Raw genomic sequence first — 16,375 nt, forward strand, 5'->3', positions numbered from 1 at the left:
GATGAATTAATAAATAATTACAACAAAGAAGGAGGATGGGCCTTGCCACCCACCCCCTGGGCAAAGACTTAAGGTTAAAGTATCACAAAAATAACTCTGGACAGTATACACAACAAGAATACAAGTATTTCAATAAATAAATACACATATTGCACACCTTATTGCCTAAGACATCCTACAGTCTGGGAGCAAACTGAGGATATTCGCTAAGTATATCCCTGAGGGTGGCAGAGTCTAGGAGATGGTCAATGAGGCTGTACAAGTCATGCTGACCTTGTGGCCTAAATTTAGCAATGAGAGGACAATTCCATGATATTGAGGCGGTGAAGGAGTTTCTGGAGAGAATGTGGCGTGCCAGATGTACAGACGGTTAGAGCAAAGGACCCTGTTTCCTTTTTCTTCTTCTTTTTTTTCCTGTATGCCTTTTTTTGTCGTCTACAGGAGCTGCCGACCCAAAGGCCCGGCTCAGGAGTGATGGCGAATCGCCTGTAGTATCAAGATCAAGATCAATGCCTCCCCTTTTGTGAAGTTCTGGGTGGTCCCTGTGCCTTCAGTTCCTTTTAAGTGTGGACTTTCATATTTAAGTAAGCTTATAACCATTGCATACTTATATTATACATAGTTTCGACATAACTATTTATGTTTACAATGAAAACGAAGTCGTAAGGTTGGTTTTTTTTTCCAAAATGTAATGTAGGTGTATTATCTTTGCCCTACTGTCGCAGTGTTACCCAGTACCAAGGAATACACTTAATGTAGAATCCTTGCTCAGTACTCACCAATCACCGTTATAAGACACCACAATGAAGACACAAAACGAAAATCTGTGAAAAGCTAGATATATTTGGTCAATTTGCAGCTTCATCCAACCATGAAATTTGGTATGTGAGATGTTTTTTTTTCTGGTGAGAAATGTTGGGAATGATTGATGGTACATGCTACCTGCTTTATTTTCCTGGTGGTAAGTACTGCCCCTGATTTGTGATACAAAGAGGTAAGCCAGGTGCCGATGGTAGGTAGGGCGATCCCTAAATGTCACCCTACACCAAACATTCAGGTTGACTACCAGCTATCATCATCAGTTCATGATGTTAATCAGGGTTATGCTGCTACTGCTGCAGAACATTTAGTTTGGATAGTGCATCTACACTTTGTAGGACTTGCAAGGCTTACGTGGGTAATGATGCTATTGGATGTGTTAAGTGTACTGAATGGTTTCACCCCACTTCTATATGTCTCAGTTTGCCTGAGAACGTTATTGGTGACATAGTATAGCTTGAGAGTGATGATATATTTTTTGAGTGTCTAACTTGTAGAGTGGTAAATCAATCCCCCTCTGGTAATAGTGGTTCTGTGAGAAACTGAGACCAGGGTGAAGCAGTGAAACAACTGCACAAGATGGTTATGACCCTTTGTGTAACAGTTAGGACTTTGTTTGATAAGTTGGATAGATTTATTACTGTTTCAAATAATCCCAGTCCACCTTCATTGAATGTTGATAATGCTAGGCAGGCTATAAGGGAGAAAATCAGGGAGTTACAGGACGGTGATCGTAGGAAGGCCTCTGTTGTTTCGAGAGGCTTCTTCTTGATGATTTGCTGGAGCCAGCAAGCTTTGGGGCCTTTGGAGAATTGGGGGTTTTGCATGGGGAGTCATATATGAGTAATATATGGTTTTTTGAAAGATCTAGGGCTCTAGGCAAATTTTCTCAATCTAGGGAAATTTTACATAATCTTACTATTTTTTTTTCTTACCTGGGGGCCTGTGCCCCTGCACCTTTCCCACTAGGACATTAACTTAATCCTAACATACACCTAGCCTAATGTATCCTAGCTGGGAAGGCTGCTCCCCCCCACTGCTAGGACACTAACCTAACTCTAACATAAACCTAACCTAATGTAATCTAACCGGTGGCTGCACTCCCCTGCACTCCCTTCCTCACTAACCTAACCTAACATATCCTACCTTTGGGGCTGCACCCACTCTCTAGACACCCCCATGCTAGAACCCGGTTCTCTTATAGTTTCACACAATATGCCCTATCTCTACCAATATCCACCCCCAGTATAAATTCATAGCTCACAATACCTTAACAAGTGGCTGTGGGTCATCTTCTACTCGAGTGTCATGAAGTTCATTGTCTTCCACAGGGACAGAATGAAATTTTATAGTGATTTCTCAGTAATCAAATTAAAAACATTTACACCTAATGTCAATGGCGGTCATGGCTGAAATGAGCACACAGATGTCTCTGTGCACCTGTCTGCTCAGCTGTGCCCTGTCTACAGATGCATATACCTACCAAATTCTCATTGGCACAGCTTGTGGTGTTAAGAGGTGGTGGCACATAATTGGACAAAAGAACTATATAGACACAATAAGAATCCTATTCAGCAGTTATCCACAGATCCCAGCTATAAACAAATGCAAGTCAGTATAGTGCTCATTTTTTAGAGTGATGGAGCTTCGTAGCTTGCCACAGCTCGCTGGACTTAAGAGAAAACTCGACAGACATAGCACATTATCAAACCTATTGTAGCGTTATTATTCATTTACCGCAGGTACTTATTGGAAATGTTGTAAATAGTAAGAACAACAACCTAAGGGTGGCCAAAAACATCTAGAATTTATTGTACAAAACTGTAGTAGAACCCAAATTGGATGTGGTGGAGCTGATTTGACTTGTATAAGAAGGTCCTGGTGAGGTTGAGGGCTTTGAAGGCCAGGGTGGAATTGGTGGAGGCACCTAGAAGATCAGTCAGTGTTAGCCTGTATAGTTGGAAAGTGGATAGTGAGTGGAGGAGTGCCACATGGTGTTGAGGGTGATGGGAACAATGCAGCAGCAAGTGTTCTGGGGTATCAGGCTGTGTAGGACACCAGTGGCAGTGGGGAGAGTTAGACATGGTCAGCTTGTGTATGTGGGCATTGAGGCTGGTGTGGCCAATTCTCAGCCTGGTGACTGCAGTGTGCAGGGCCCGGTTGGTGTAGTAGATCCACCAGTGGTGTCTTGTGTCCTGTCTGATGTGTCCCAGTGAGGTGTGCTGTAAGGCGTCAGTCAATGTAGTGTCCCAACATCGCCAGCAGACTGTCTTGAGGTCAGTTAGGAAGTCACTCTGGTCATTAGCTAAGTCAGTAGGGGAGGGATGGGTGTGTGCCTCTGCTGCTGCCCTGTCGGCCACCGTGTTTTCTATGACACCAACATGGGAGGGCACTTATTGAAGTTGAATGTTGTGTCTTAGGGAGGTCAGGTGGAGGATGATGTGATGGATGATGAGGGTGAGGTTATTGTGGGAGTGTGGGCAGTGGGATCTTATTATTTGGAGGGCAGAGAGTGAGTCTGAGAAGGGGGCAATGAAGCAAGGGTGTTAGCAAACTGAAGGCCCTCTTTGATAGCAACAATTCTGCTATGGTGATGGAGGCATTGGCTGGCAACCTCCAGGCAGTGGCAAGGGACCTAGAGGGTATGTAGATTGCTACTCCAACAGCTGGAGGGTCAGGGAGGCAGGACCCATTGGTGTAGATGTAGAGGTGGTTCTGGTAGTGTGAGTGTAGAAGAGAAGTGAATAAGGATTTACCCTGCAGTGGGCAGCCAACTTTGGACCATTGTGTGAATGTGTGAAAGGACAGAGAGACTGAGGAAGAGAGAAAATATCAAGAGCCCAGAAAAGTTTTTTTTGAGAATGAGGAAAGGAGAAGGAGTCATCTGGAGAATTGCAAAGAAGAGAGCTCTGTTTATGAAGTGTGTGTGGGCTTTATATGGCAAGGGGCCATGAAGTGGCTCCCTACCATGTTGAAGGAGGGAGTGGAGGGCATGACATTTAGGGAAGGAGGCAAGTTTAGTGTAGGTCTGGATGAGGAATGTGGAGTGTCTGTGTGATAGGGAGGGAAGGGAGGCCTCAGCCTGAAGGGCAGAAACTGGTGAAGCTTAAATGCTTCCAATGCAATAGGAATGGCTGAATTTTTAATGACATCCAATTTGTGGAGAAGTGATTGTGAGGTCACTCCATAAACCTCACATCCATAGTTCAAGTGACTCTGGATATATGTACAATAAAACTGGATGAGTATATGCCTATCTGCACCCCACTTGACACCAGCCAGGGATTTCATTACGTTTAACCTTTTAAGGCATGAGGTCACCAGATACTGTATGTGGCAGCCCCAGGTTAGACGGTAGCTATCCAATAGTAAGCCAAAGAATTTATGTTATAGTTTGAAAGGGATTGGAGAACCATCAATGATGACCATTGGAATGTTGTTTATTTGCCTTCTGGTAAAGCACAGTAGGCTTGACTTATGGGCACTCACCGTGATATTGGATTTGGTCCGGTTGAGTTTGTTATTTGTAGCACAAGGCATAACTACTAGAAATGCTCCAAATTATGTGATCTACAACTTGAGTATGATAGTAAATTATATCAGTTTATAGAACCTAATTCCCTTGATCTTCCAATAAGCTTGTAGACATGTGGGAATGTGGATGTGGTAGGCAAACAAACTTTGATTGATATAGACTCAAAATCATAGACGCAGCCAGGGATTTTCCCTAAAAATCTAGGGATAGCTACTTCTCTTGATATCTTTTGAAAAACCCTAGATATATATATGATTTAGCTATATACAAAGCTTATCAGCAATTTTTTTCCTTGGAATGATTACTGCTTCCATTTCAGAGACCCATCTCTGTGTGATGAGCACATAAGAGAGGTGATAATGTCTGTCATGGAGGTGTACATTCCTTACTTTTTCGCAACCTAAGCCTTCTAAACTTTGGTTTAACACAGCCTCTTCTCATGCTATTCATGATAGAGAAGTTGCCCACAAAAGGTTCCTGAGCCTTCCATCATCTAAATCTCATGCACTTTATATTTCTGCCCAGAATCATGCCAAGTCTGTTCTTTAACTCATCAAACACTTTTTCATAAATAGATAATGTCAAAATCTTTCAAACAGAGAAGAAGAATGAACTTTACAAGAATAGAAGATATAACTATACAGGAAGGTAGATTTTACAAAGTTCAGATTTTTTTTTATTATGTACAGTATCCTGCTTAGGTACATTTCTGGTTTCTTTATCAATTTTTTTCACCTAGTTGTATAGGTTTCAACAAAATGTGTCAACATATGTATCCTTTTCTACCTTCTGGCATACATAGATATGGCAAAGTTAAGGATAGCTGACCAGAATAAAGGATTAGTAGTAATAGGCATTTTACCTGTTCTGAAAGTTAGGAGGTGATCCATCAGTGCAAAATGGTGGGCAGCACCCGCAATGAAGAATGTGTGTGTGAAGTCACCTTGGGAGTGGAGCCTCAGAGTATAACTGTGCGTGTGCCGGTAGCAGTTCCTGCAAATATCTGCCCAGTGGAGTTGGCACACCGTCTCATACTGCACCATAACATCCCTGTCTACTTACATAATGGTGAGTTTCTATGTAACTGATTAGCCAGCTGATAGTATCATTAATTTAAACATAGCTTACAATTTTAAAGTTATGTTGTGTTATGTTCATAAGAATTATAAAAAATTATATAAACCTAGGAAATGTTACTGTGGAAACAGGATTTTTAGTGTAAAATCCATTTTTATCTACATACTTATGCATAATTATTAATTATTGCTTGAACCCATTCTCACAGCAAACTTACACCATGTCCAACAGCTAGAGAAATAAAAACGAAAGAAATACTTGAGGTGCCCTTTCTTGTTTTCTACTCCTAGGTACCACCCATCAGGCTGATTCCCTCATTCGCCTCTAGCCTTAAAGGTCATAGAGGGGAGGGAGGAAGGGAAACTCAGTTATAATTAATAATTATGGGTAAGTATGTAGATAAAAATGGATTTTACATTAAAAAATCCTATAGTTACTACACATCCTACCACCCATAATTATTAATTATTGCTTAAGAACTGAATCCCAAGTATATAGGAGGGAAGATGACCTCACTCCTAAAAACAACTTTCACTCCCAAAGACACACCCTTACCTTCCTAAACTTACAAAGCAAAGCAAATATCCTGAGGTGGGTGCAGCACTTGTATCCCATGACAAAGGGGCTAAACCAGAGGAGTGAGACGAGCATCACAAATCTTTCCACCAGAAAGGTCCAATGACCAAGAACCCCACAGAGGACAATACATAGAGCAGTATGTAAAAGGAATCCAAAATAAAATTTATTGAATTACCCTGCCAGCTGACACAACAGGGCCTAGACAAAAGGTATCCAAATACCAATAAGTAATATCTCTAAGGTAAAAAGAAGCAAAAATGGACATACTTTTCCAGGTTCCTGTTCCAAGAATGGCAGGAATACTCTGAATCTTCTTGAACAAGGCACTCGTTGCCACTGCTCTAACTTCATGCACCTTCACATGAACTAAGTGCATGTCCTCCTCAGAAACATCCTCATGTGCATGCTAGATAATCTGACATATCCAGTGAGAAATAGTACGATGGTGCACCACATGCTGAGACTCCAGAACAGTCACAAAAAGGCAGGAGCATCTAGGATAACAATCTCTGGTTCTATGAAGGTAACCCTGATGGCTCTGACTGGGCATAAAAGCTGGTCCCCCTTCGAGTTGCCAACCTACTCCGTAAGAGCAGGAATGGTGAAGTTGAACTGAGATTCATCACCTGGAAGTTGAGTCTTCCCTAGAAAATTAGGGAATGTGTGGCGAACGGGGAGGAGCTGACTTGGTAAATCTCTGAAACAGAGCTGACAGATCCAAATCCTGGGAGACATCCAATCCAGCCTGCTGGAAAATGGGGGCCAAAGCTGAACGATAGCCCCTAATGGACAACAAGGACAATTGCTTTGTGTCCCAAAGAAAAATAAAAAGTCCACTAGTCTATCACAGAGGCCAAGAGAGGATGACAACCCCTTGACTCACACCAACCACAGAAGACAGACCACTTTGCCTGATAAACTTTGGCAGAGGACTGCCTGATTGGATGAGCCATAAATCTAGCAGCCTTCCACGAAAAGCCTCTCTTTTGGAAGAGACACTGGAGAGTCTCCACATGTGAGGATGAAGTACCGTATTTTACGGCTTGCAAGACGCTGCATTTTGGAAGACACACCCTAATATTTGAAAGAAATTTCTAAGAAAAAAAAGTCATTCATGCAAGAACACATTCACCATATACCCGACCACTGAACACAAAAACATAAGAAGCAAGGAGTCTGCAAGACACTATTGTTTCAGCACTCATTACAAATTTGCTGGAGCACTCATCACAAATACATACTAATTAGTGGTTTTTCATAAAAATAAACAAAAAATTTCAAAAATATGCATGTAAAAATATAAAACTTGAAAGAAATTTATTCATGCAATAGTATAATTAACCTGTTTCGATGAACTAGCCATGGGTGATAATTTCCAGGACAAAAAAGCTTGTGATACGTGTGACAGCCTGGTGGTAACTGATGTATTTCACGACATAAGAGTGTGAGCAAATCTTTTATGCAGTAAAAGCCCTCAATTTTAGAGGTTTGTCATTCTGAAATTCCAAAGTTTCAGAAATTTGGGAGGCTGAATAACTTAGGTTATTAAAATAGCTGAATCTGCCAGTCGCTGAAACCGAACGCGTCAGTGCTGCAGTTCATATTTATTTTATTTTGCAATGGTGCTTCACAGGCTTTATCAATGTGAATATAATTCACAAGTGGAGTTTTGACGAGTTAGAATGAGTAAGCCATTTGGATGTTCTATTAATAAAGGTATAAAGGCGCCTGGAATGTGTGTGCGTTCGTGTGTATGTATGTGTGTGTTGCTATGAGACGAGGGAGTGGCCCGTTTTCTCCACACACTGAGTAGGCTCCAGGAAGGATTATGGTATTGGAAATACTTGTAACAACTAAGTACTGAGTTTACATCATATAAAAGCCTGAATTAAATAGTACTTGAGCTAACATCATAATGTAATGACTCAACATACAAATCCAGATTGCTGTCAGTCAAGTGTCAAAGCTCTCTTGAGGCTGGGTGTTGACTTACAATACAACATTCGTCTTGGAAGACGCACTAGTAATTTTCAAGGTATTTTTTAGAAAAAATAAGTTCATCTTGTAAGCCATAAAATACGGTACCCCTGGAGGCATGTGAAAGAGGTGGCGATGAGGCTGGCAGAGCAGAGAGGCCCATGGAGGCAACACTCGAGGGTGGTCCACTAACAGACTCAGAAGCAGAGGAAACCAATCTGCTCAATGCCACTGCAGGGCAATCAGAGTCATATGAACACTAGTGAACCCTCTGATTCAAACCAGCACCTAACAAATCAGAGAGAAAGGAGGAAAGGCATACAGATCCAAGCCCTCCCATGGAAAGGCAAACACGTCCTCTTTCCAAGCTCCCGGGTCTGGCAGGGAAGACATATACAGAGGTAAATGGTGATTTAAGGCCATTGCAAACAGATCCACCTGTGGTGCACCCCACACCTGGAAGACCTGCCTGCACACTGCTGGATGTAGAGTCCACTCTGACCTCACACACTCACAACTGAGGATGCCTGCCAGCACAAACCTGGGGTAAAGAGAGACCGAGTTGTCCTCGCACCACCAGAGAATATTCCCGCCAGACCCAACAAAGACTTGGACTGAGTGCCCCCGAATTCCATAAATAAGCCACCACTGTCAAATTCTCTGACATGAGTGACACCACCGTGCCTGACAATTCCTGCTGAAAGGACTGCAGAACCTGGAAAACAGCCATCATCTCCAGGTGGTTGATGTAAAACCTCTGCTCCTGTGGAGACCACACCCCTGAGACAAGAGCACCTCAACCATGAAGGGACATGTCGGAAAACAGAGACTTCCAGAGGAGCCATCAGAAAGGGAACTCCCCTGAGAAGATGACCTGGATCCATCCACCAGGAGAGTTCTGCAGATTGATCTGAATACCCAACTTAGCACACAGCCACAAAACAGCCTGGATGACGCCTATGCACCTCTAGAGAGTGGGCCCTGTGACCAGCCAATTGTCCAGGTAACGATGCAGGGGGATATCGTGTCGATGAGTCCATGAAGACACTGGCGCCATCACCTTGGTAAAGACCTACCATGTGGTGGCGAAGCCAAAACAAAGAACTATAAACTGGAAAACCTTGCCTCGCCAAACAAACCACAGGTACATATGAGAACAAGGGTGTTTTGGAACTTGCAAATACACATTCCTCAAATCCAGAGAAACCATCCAATCCCCCACATTTGTAGACTCCCAAAACTGATGCCACCATCTCTATTGGGAAGGGGCTGACCACTAAAAACTTGTTCAAAGCCGAGAGATAGAACACAGGTGTCCAACCCCTTGTTACTTTGTATATGAGGATAGACAGGCAGAAATGCCTTCTAGCTTGCCCATCATAAGCTCTATGGTCCCTTTGGCCAACATATCCCGCACTACTAAATCCAAGGTCACATAACGATCTGACCCCTTTACATAGCTCGCAATCTTTATGGGTTTGGCAGACAAATGAGGGGGACGCAAAAAGGGGAGAACATACCCATAATGCAGAGTCTTCACTACCCACTCTCCTGCCCCAACCTCCATCCACTTTCTCCAGTGCCACTGCAAGCATAGTGGAGGGCCTGGGGACAGGAGCCAACAAAGAGACACTAGGAAATGCACCCTTCCTTGTCTGCCCTTTAATCTTTCTCCCATAGGGCACCAAGGCTGATCCCCGAAAAGAAGAGGCCAACCCACATACCACAGAAGAGAGTGCATGTTGCTGAGAAGCCAAGTGCTCATTGTCCTGCACCCTGGCCACAACAGCTGGGTCAAATAGTACGTTAGTAAAAGGAAAAGAAAAAAGGTGTCGCTTCTCATTGTTAGAAAAGGTACGAGGCAACGAATCCACTACAGCCTACCTCCATAATGTAAGGCTCTTCAGCAAGACGAAGAATGTCCTTATTAGCCTAATATAAGGCTACTCAGCAGGATGAAGATTGCCCTTATTAGCCTTGGCCAGTGTTGACAAAAATTCCAAAACATCCTGCTCCATGCTAGAAGCAGCATCAGCCCATGTATCCAAAACCTGGTCTGTCAAATAGGCAATGTCAGCCATTGAGCCATGCACTTTCTCCATTTGTGTCAACAGACAGGAGGTTGCCCACTGGCCATAGACCCACTGGCTATAGTGGAGCCAGTGAGGCCCCCTCAGGCAGATAAAAAGACTTGGCCTGGCCATACCAGTCCCTAGACAACTGAAAATTGAGTGATCATGGCTTAGGTTCCTTCAGGGTTCTGCATTGGGCTTCCTCACAGGCAGCTTGAGCCATAAGCAACTGTGAGAGAGTAAGTGAGGGCTGGCGAGGCAAAACTGACCTCTGTTCCCTTTCTACACCTGTAAACTGGGATGAGGAAGGAGCCTCAGGAGAAGACAGATGAAGATAGGCCCTCACGTGGCCTATGAGGTGCAAAAATGGGGAAACACCTTCTTGACAGGGAGGTAATTCCTCCTTATCATCCTCACAGGTCCCAGCTGCAGAAAGGGGATGGGAAACTGGCATGGGAGCTGAAAGACTTTGGTCCACCCTACTGCCACCAGGCACAGGGGCTGGTTGGCCAGCCTCAACAGAAGCCTCCTGAATAAATGGAAGGCTGCCCAGCACAGACTCACCAGGGTCCACATCAGGGATTCTATAAGCTAGGATATATGGGTTCAATGAGCAGGCTTGAGGAATTCATTAGGGAGCTTAGCTTCTAACAGATGATGCACGGGTTGCAGGTAGTAAGGGGGTGAGGGATGGGGGGTCCATCAGCAGGGGAGGATGAGCACCATTACAAGATTCAAACAGTCAGTCAGTCACGGGAAGGAGCGCAAGGCACATCAGCCATCGCCCGCATCCACCTGGGCCACACCATGTTCAGTGCTCACTTGCAGTGTCTACATCTGTCTCGAGACCCCTTCTGCCCTTGGTGTAGGACTACCCCTGAGGCCATGGAACATTTCCTACTTCAATGCCCACGCTACCACTCAACATACTGCACTACACTCTCAGCTCTCTGCCCTGGCCATCACAACACTCGACCTGCCTACCCTCCTGGCGGCCTCAGGCGTCCACCCCTCCTGGCAACCTGCTGTCCTTTGCCTTATTTGTGCCTTCTTGAGGAAGACTGGCCAGCTACCACACCTGTGATACCCACACAGGACTACCCCAGGGCTCATAAGGATCCAAGAGGCCACGAAGATCTATGGATCCTTATGAGCCCTGGGGTAGTCCTGTGTGGGTATCACAGGCATGATAGCTGGCTGGTCTTCCTCAAGAAGGCACAAATAAGGAGAAGGACAGCAGGTTGCCAGGAGGGGTGGATGCCTGAGGCTGCCAGGAGGGTGGGTGGGCATGTCCAGTGTTATGATGGCCAGGGCGGAGAGCCGGGAGTGTAATGCAGTATGTTGAAAGTAGAAGCGTGGGCATTGAAGTAGGAAATGTTCCATGGCATCAGGGGTAGTCCTACACCAAGGGCAGAAGGGGTCATGAGATAGACGTAGGTGGTGCAAGTGAAGAGTATGGTTTGGCCCAGACGGAGGCCGGCAGAAAAAGTACGTATATATATATATATATATATATATATATATATATATATATATATATATATATATATATATATATATGTATATATATATACAGGCAACCCCCGTTTAACGAAGGTTCACACACAGAAATTTCGCTACAACGAAGGTTTCGTTTTACTACCATCTGCTCGTTTAACAAACATCAAACTCGCTTTAACGAAGTTTTATCCAGGTAATTTTTTCCAAATTTGAAAGCCCCGCCGTATCATGCAAGCTGACAGGCTTTTGAATACACCAGGAGCTGCTGGTACTAAGTCCTGCCTCAGGAGAAATCCTGAGACACCTGTAGAATAAAGATCAAGATCAAGCCTCTCGTGGACAACACAGGCGCTGCCGATACAAAGGCCTGACTCAGAAGAAATTTTGCGTCACCTGTAGCATCAAGATCAAGATCACACGCACCACTCACTCCCCAGTCAAAACATAACAGCGTCACAAGCAGCTCATCTTCCCTAGTTCAACTTACCACCAAAATGCCCTGCAATGTGGCCTAACATTCCTAAGAAGACCAGGAAGTGTCTTACTCTCGAAGTGAAGCTGGGTATTATTCACAGACAAGAGAAAGGCCAGAAAACTAATAATATTGCTTGCCACCATCTTGACTCCATCTACTATCTACTATTTTCAAGTCAGCAGACTCTATTAAGAAGGCTGGTGAGACCGCATCTTCCTTGAAAGCTAAAAGAACCACCTGAACTCGTGACTCTACAATGGATAAAATGGAAAGCCTTGTGGAAATGTGGTGCATAAGTTTTGTATGCGGTACCATGATGTGCACTTTGTTTACATTGCACAGGTTGCCGGTTAGTGTATTTCCCGTTTCATTCTCCTTCCCTTCATAAAGTTAAGATAATCAACATTATAAAGTTACGTACATACATACATTAGTGTACATTATAATGACTTAAATTAAACTACCTAAATGTTTAACTTCATAATTTTTACTTTCATTAAACCGTTTACTGTACTATGATGCACTCTCGCTTTGCTTACTCTCAATGGAAGTTTAAATCAGGGATTAAACTTGTTATAATTGGTTCGCTTACTGAAGTTTCGCTTAACGAAGTGTTTTTTAGGAACGTAACCCCTTCGTTAAGCAGGGGTTGCCTGTATATATATATATATATATATATATATATATATATATATATATATATATATATATATATATATATATACACAGCAATACTCCGCTTAACGAACAGGATAGGGGATGTCAAAGCTGTTCGTAGAGCAGAAATTTGTTAAGCGGACATAATTTTCCAATAGGAAATAATGGAAATAGGGGGGATGCATTCTGGGCTGGTCCCCAACATACCACATAGGTTAAGAAAAAAATTATATATATTTCTATTAGCTTTTTACAAACCTAGCCCCCAAGAAAGGATTGTTTTGTAATGCATAAAGTGAAATCTTACGTGGAATACCAGAAAATCAAGCAGAGATGAGATCGGTCACAGATGATGCGGAAACTCATGGCGACTCTGCCGCTTCTTCTTCTTGTGACCCTTTTAGCTTGGCGTGTTGTCTTTCACCACGAAATTTATGTTTCCACTTCTCTATTGCCTGCTATAATGGGTATCATATCTTAGTATTCATATACACTCATGCCATGAGGATAACCTGGACTCCATGGCAGTGAATGATAGTGAATCGCTAATAAAGTACAGTAAGTCCTCGTTATACGGTACATATTTGTTCCTGGAAACCTTACCGTAAATTGAAATTACCATATACCGAACCCATTATAACATGTAATAATAGGGAATGCGTTCCAGCATGTCAAAAGTCACCCCTACAGATGTGAAAATACATGAAAATCGTCATAAAAAAAAAATGTGAAGTACTGCACAAAAGAAATAAAACGTTTTTATTTACCATTCACTCACCATGTATTCTATCAGATGATGTCCCTCCTGAGGCTAAAGGACAATAGGGATTTCAGCTCTTACTCATCTTCCACTGAGTGAGCAGACGACGATAAGACGTCGTCGTCTGCTTTGTCGGACGATGTGGAAGGGTCAGCTGTAGCAGGGTTTCACTAGTTTGAAGAAAGAGGATATGGAGGAAGAGCAAGCTGTAGCAGAGTCGGCACGTTTCACTGTTTTGAAGAAAGGATATGAGGAAGAGCCAGCTGTAGAACCATCGGCAGCGGATGTGGAAGGGCCAACTGTAGCATGGTCGGCTGGTGTGACAGGGACGGCATGTTTGACTGGCTTGAAGAATGAGTAGATGGAGGACTGTTTGGTCTTTCTTGTTTTTTCATCATAGATTTTTTGATAAATCTTGACACTTTTCTCTACGTCATGAGCCACTTTGCTACTCCTGGTAGGATTTGGGTCACATTCCTTCAGGGTTTCCAGAGCTTTTTCGATACCACCAAGACATTCTCTAAGAGTTTTGATGTCCAGGCCACGGACAGGTTCTTTTTTCCTCGTCTCTCTTTTTTCTGTCTCCTGTGATGCCTTGTCTTGCTCCATAATGTTCATTTGAGAGAGGTTCAGCATGGGTTTCCAAAAGATCTTGAACATCAACAAGTTCATCAAAGCCAGCCCTATGGCGCAGCTTTACTGTTATTTCTGATCGCACCAATGTCGTCTTCAGCGAAGCCTGGGAAGTCATGCGCACATTCTGGCCGTACTTTATTCCACACCAAGTTCATGGTAGATGTCTTCACTTTGTCCCAAGATGATTTCATGTTATCTAAGGCGTGCTTGATGTTATACAACTTCCACCATTCACTGATAGTGGGCTTACCAGGCCCATCTGTGCCCTTTATCAGTTGCTGCATGGTTCGCCGCTGGTAGCAGGCTTTAAGTGTTTGCCATAATTATGAATATATTTCTGCTTACAATAAACCATTAATATTCCATTTATTCATCTAATTAGTTATGCATGTAAGTGATATGTAATGCAGTTAAAAAAAAAAGGGGGGGAGGGGAGGAAGAGATAACAGGCTCCAAGGGTGGTCAAGTTGAAGTCAGTACTGTGAGTGGTGGGGATGTGTGGCGTGGATGACGTCATCACCCCTGCTCCCCTGCGCTGGGCCCTTTCAGATGACATGAACAGATACTGTATCTGTGAATTTTTTCTTACCGTATATCGAATCGAGGGTAGTAATTTCCAAGTACTGTAACTGTGAATTTACCGGATAAAGAACTACCGTATAACGAGGACTTACTGTACCGCGGTATTTCATTACTAATTCACTATCACTCACTGCCACAGAGTCCAGGTTATCCTCATGGCAGGAGCATATATGAATACTAAGATATGATATCCATTATAGCAGCCAATAGAGGAGTGGAAACAAATTTCGTGGTGAAAGACAACACGCCAAGCTAAAAGGGTCACAAGAAGAAGTGTCCGAGTTGCCGTGAGTCTCCGCATCGTCTGTGACTGATCTCATCTCCGTTTTATTTTTTGGTATTCCATGTAAGATTTCACTTTATGCATTACAAAACAATCCTTTCTTGGGGGCAAGGTTTGTAAAAAGCTAATAGAAATGTTTTGTGAACATAAATGCATATATAAGACAGTAACACCACCTCCAGAGGTGGTGATCCTAGTAACCTCAGCAACCTCATCACTGTCCCTCCAAGCGTTCATGGATGCCATTTCGTGGCAGGAGGTTGCTCTGATGTTAAAGAATCTTGGATCCAGCTCCAGGAGCGCTAGAGACAGAGGCGGAGAGCTAGCCAATCACAGCGAAGATGCTGCGTTCGGTCCCTAACCTGGCAAATTCAAACCCAGAAAATTCGTTAAATCGGATGTGGTTGTATGTTATGTGGACCTTTTGGTCTAACTTTATATAGTACGTTTAACAGGAAATTCGTTAGATAAACGTTCGCTAAGCGGAGTATTACTGTATATATATATATATATATATATATATATATATATATATATATATATATATATATATATATATATATACAGGCAACCCCCGTTTAACGAAGGGTTACGTTCCTAAAACACTTCGTTAGCGAAACTTCATTAAGCGAACCGATTATAACAAGTTTAACCCCTGATTTGAACTTCCATTGAGAGTAAGCAAAGCGAGAGTGCATCATAGTACAGTAAAAGGTTTAATGAAAGTAAAAATTATGAAGTTAAACATTTAGGTAGTTCAATTTAAGTCATTAAAATGTACACTAATGTATGTATGTAAGTAACTTTATAATGTTGATGATCTTAACTTTATGAAGGAGGGAGAGTGAAACGGAAATACACTAACCGGCAACCTGTGGAATGTAAACAAAGTGCGCATCATGGTACTGCATACAAAACTTATGTACCACATTTTCACAAGGCTTTCCATTTTATCTATTGTAGAGTCACGAGTTCTGGTGGTTCTTTTAGCTTGCAAGGAAGATGAGGTCTCACTAGCCTTTTTAATAGAGTCTCTTGACTTGAAAATAGTAGACAGTAGATGGAGTCAAGCCATGGTGGGAAGCAATGTTATTAGTTTTCTGGCCTTTCTCTTCTCTGTGAATAATACCCAGCTTCACTTCGAGAGTAAGACACTTCCTGGTCTTCTTAGGAACGTTAGGCCACATTGCAGGGTGTTTTGGTGGTAAGTTGAACTAAGGAAGATGAGCTGCTGGTGACGCTGTTATGTTTTGACTGGGCAGTGAGTGGTGCGTGTGATCTTGATCTTGATCTTGATGCTACAGGTGACGCAGAATTTCTTCTGAGTCAGGCCTTTGTATCGGCAGAGCCTGTGTTGTCCACGAGAAGCTTGATCTTGATCTTTATTCTACAGGTGTCTCAGGATTTCTCCTGAGGCAGGCCT

At 43.0% G+C, this 16,375-nt stretch overlaps 1 protein-coding gene across 6 annotated transcripts in view; it reads left to right on the forward strand.

Moving 5' to 3' along the window:
• Positions 1-392: 392 nt before the first annotated feature.
• LOC123508985 (protein C12orf4 homolog) overlaps positions 393-16,375 on the forward strand; it is a 219,796-nt gene continuing 203,813 nt past the window's right edge. The window contains exons 1-2 of one of the 6 annotated variants that reach the window (XR_006676063.1): positions 399-584; positions 5,233-5,422. Coding sequence is in view for 1 of the 6 variants with exons in the window: in XM_045263089.1 (XP_045119024.1) it covers positions 5,254-5,422 (169 nt within the window). In the remaining 5 variants the exon portion in view is untranslated. Of the gene's footprint in view, positions 585-5,228; positions 5,423-16,375 lie in introns of those variants that run through there. The other 5 variants (XR_006676062.1, XM_045263089.1, XR_006676067.1 and 2 more) reach the window with 5 other exon arrangements.

This window comes from Portunus trituberculatus, chromosome 25 (assembly GCF_017591435.1).
Source record: "Portunus trituberculatus isolate SZX2019 chromosome 25, ASM1759143v1, whole genome shotgun sequence".
Taxonomy (NCBI): domain Eukaryota; kingdom Metazoa; phylum Arthropoda; class Malacostraca; order Decapoda; family Portunidae; genus Portunus; species Portunus trituberculatus.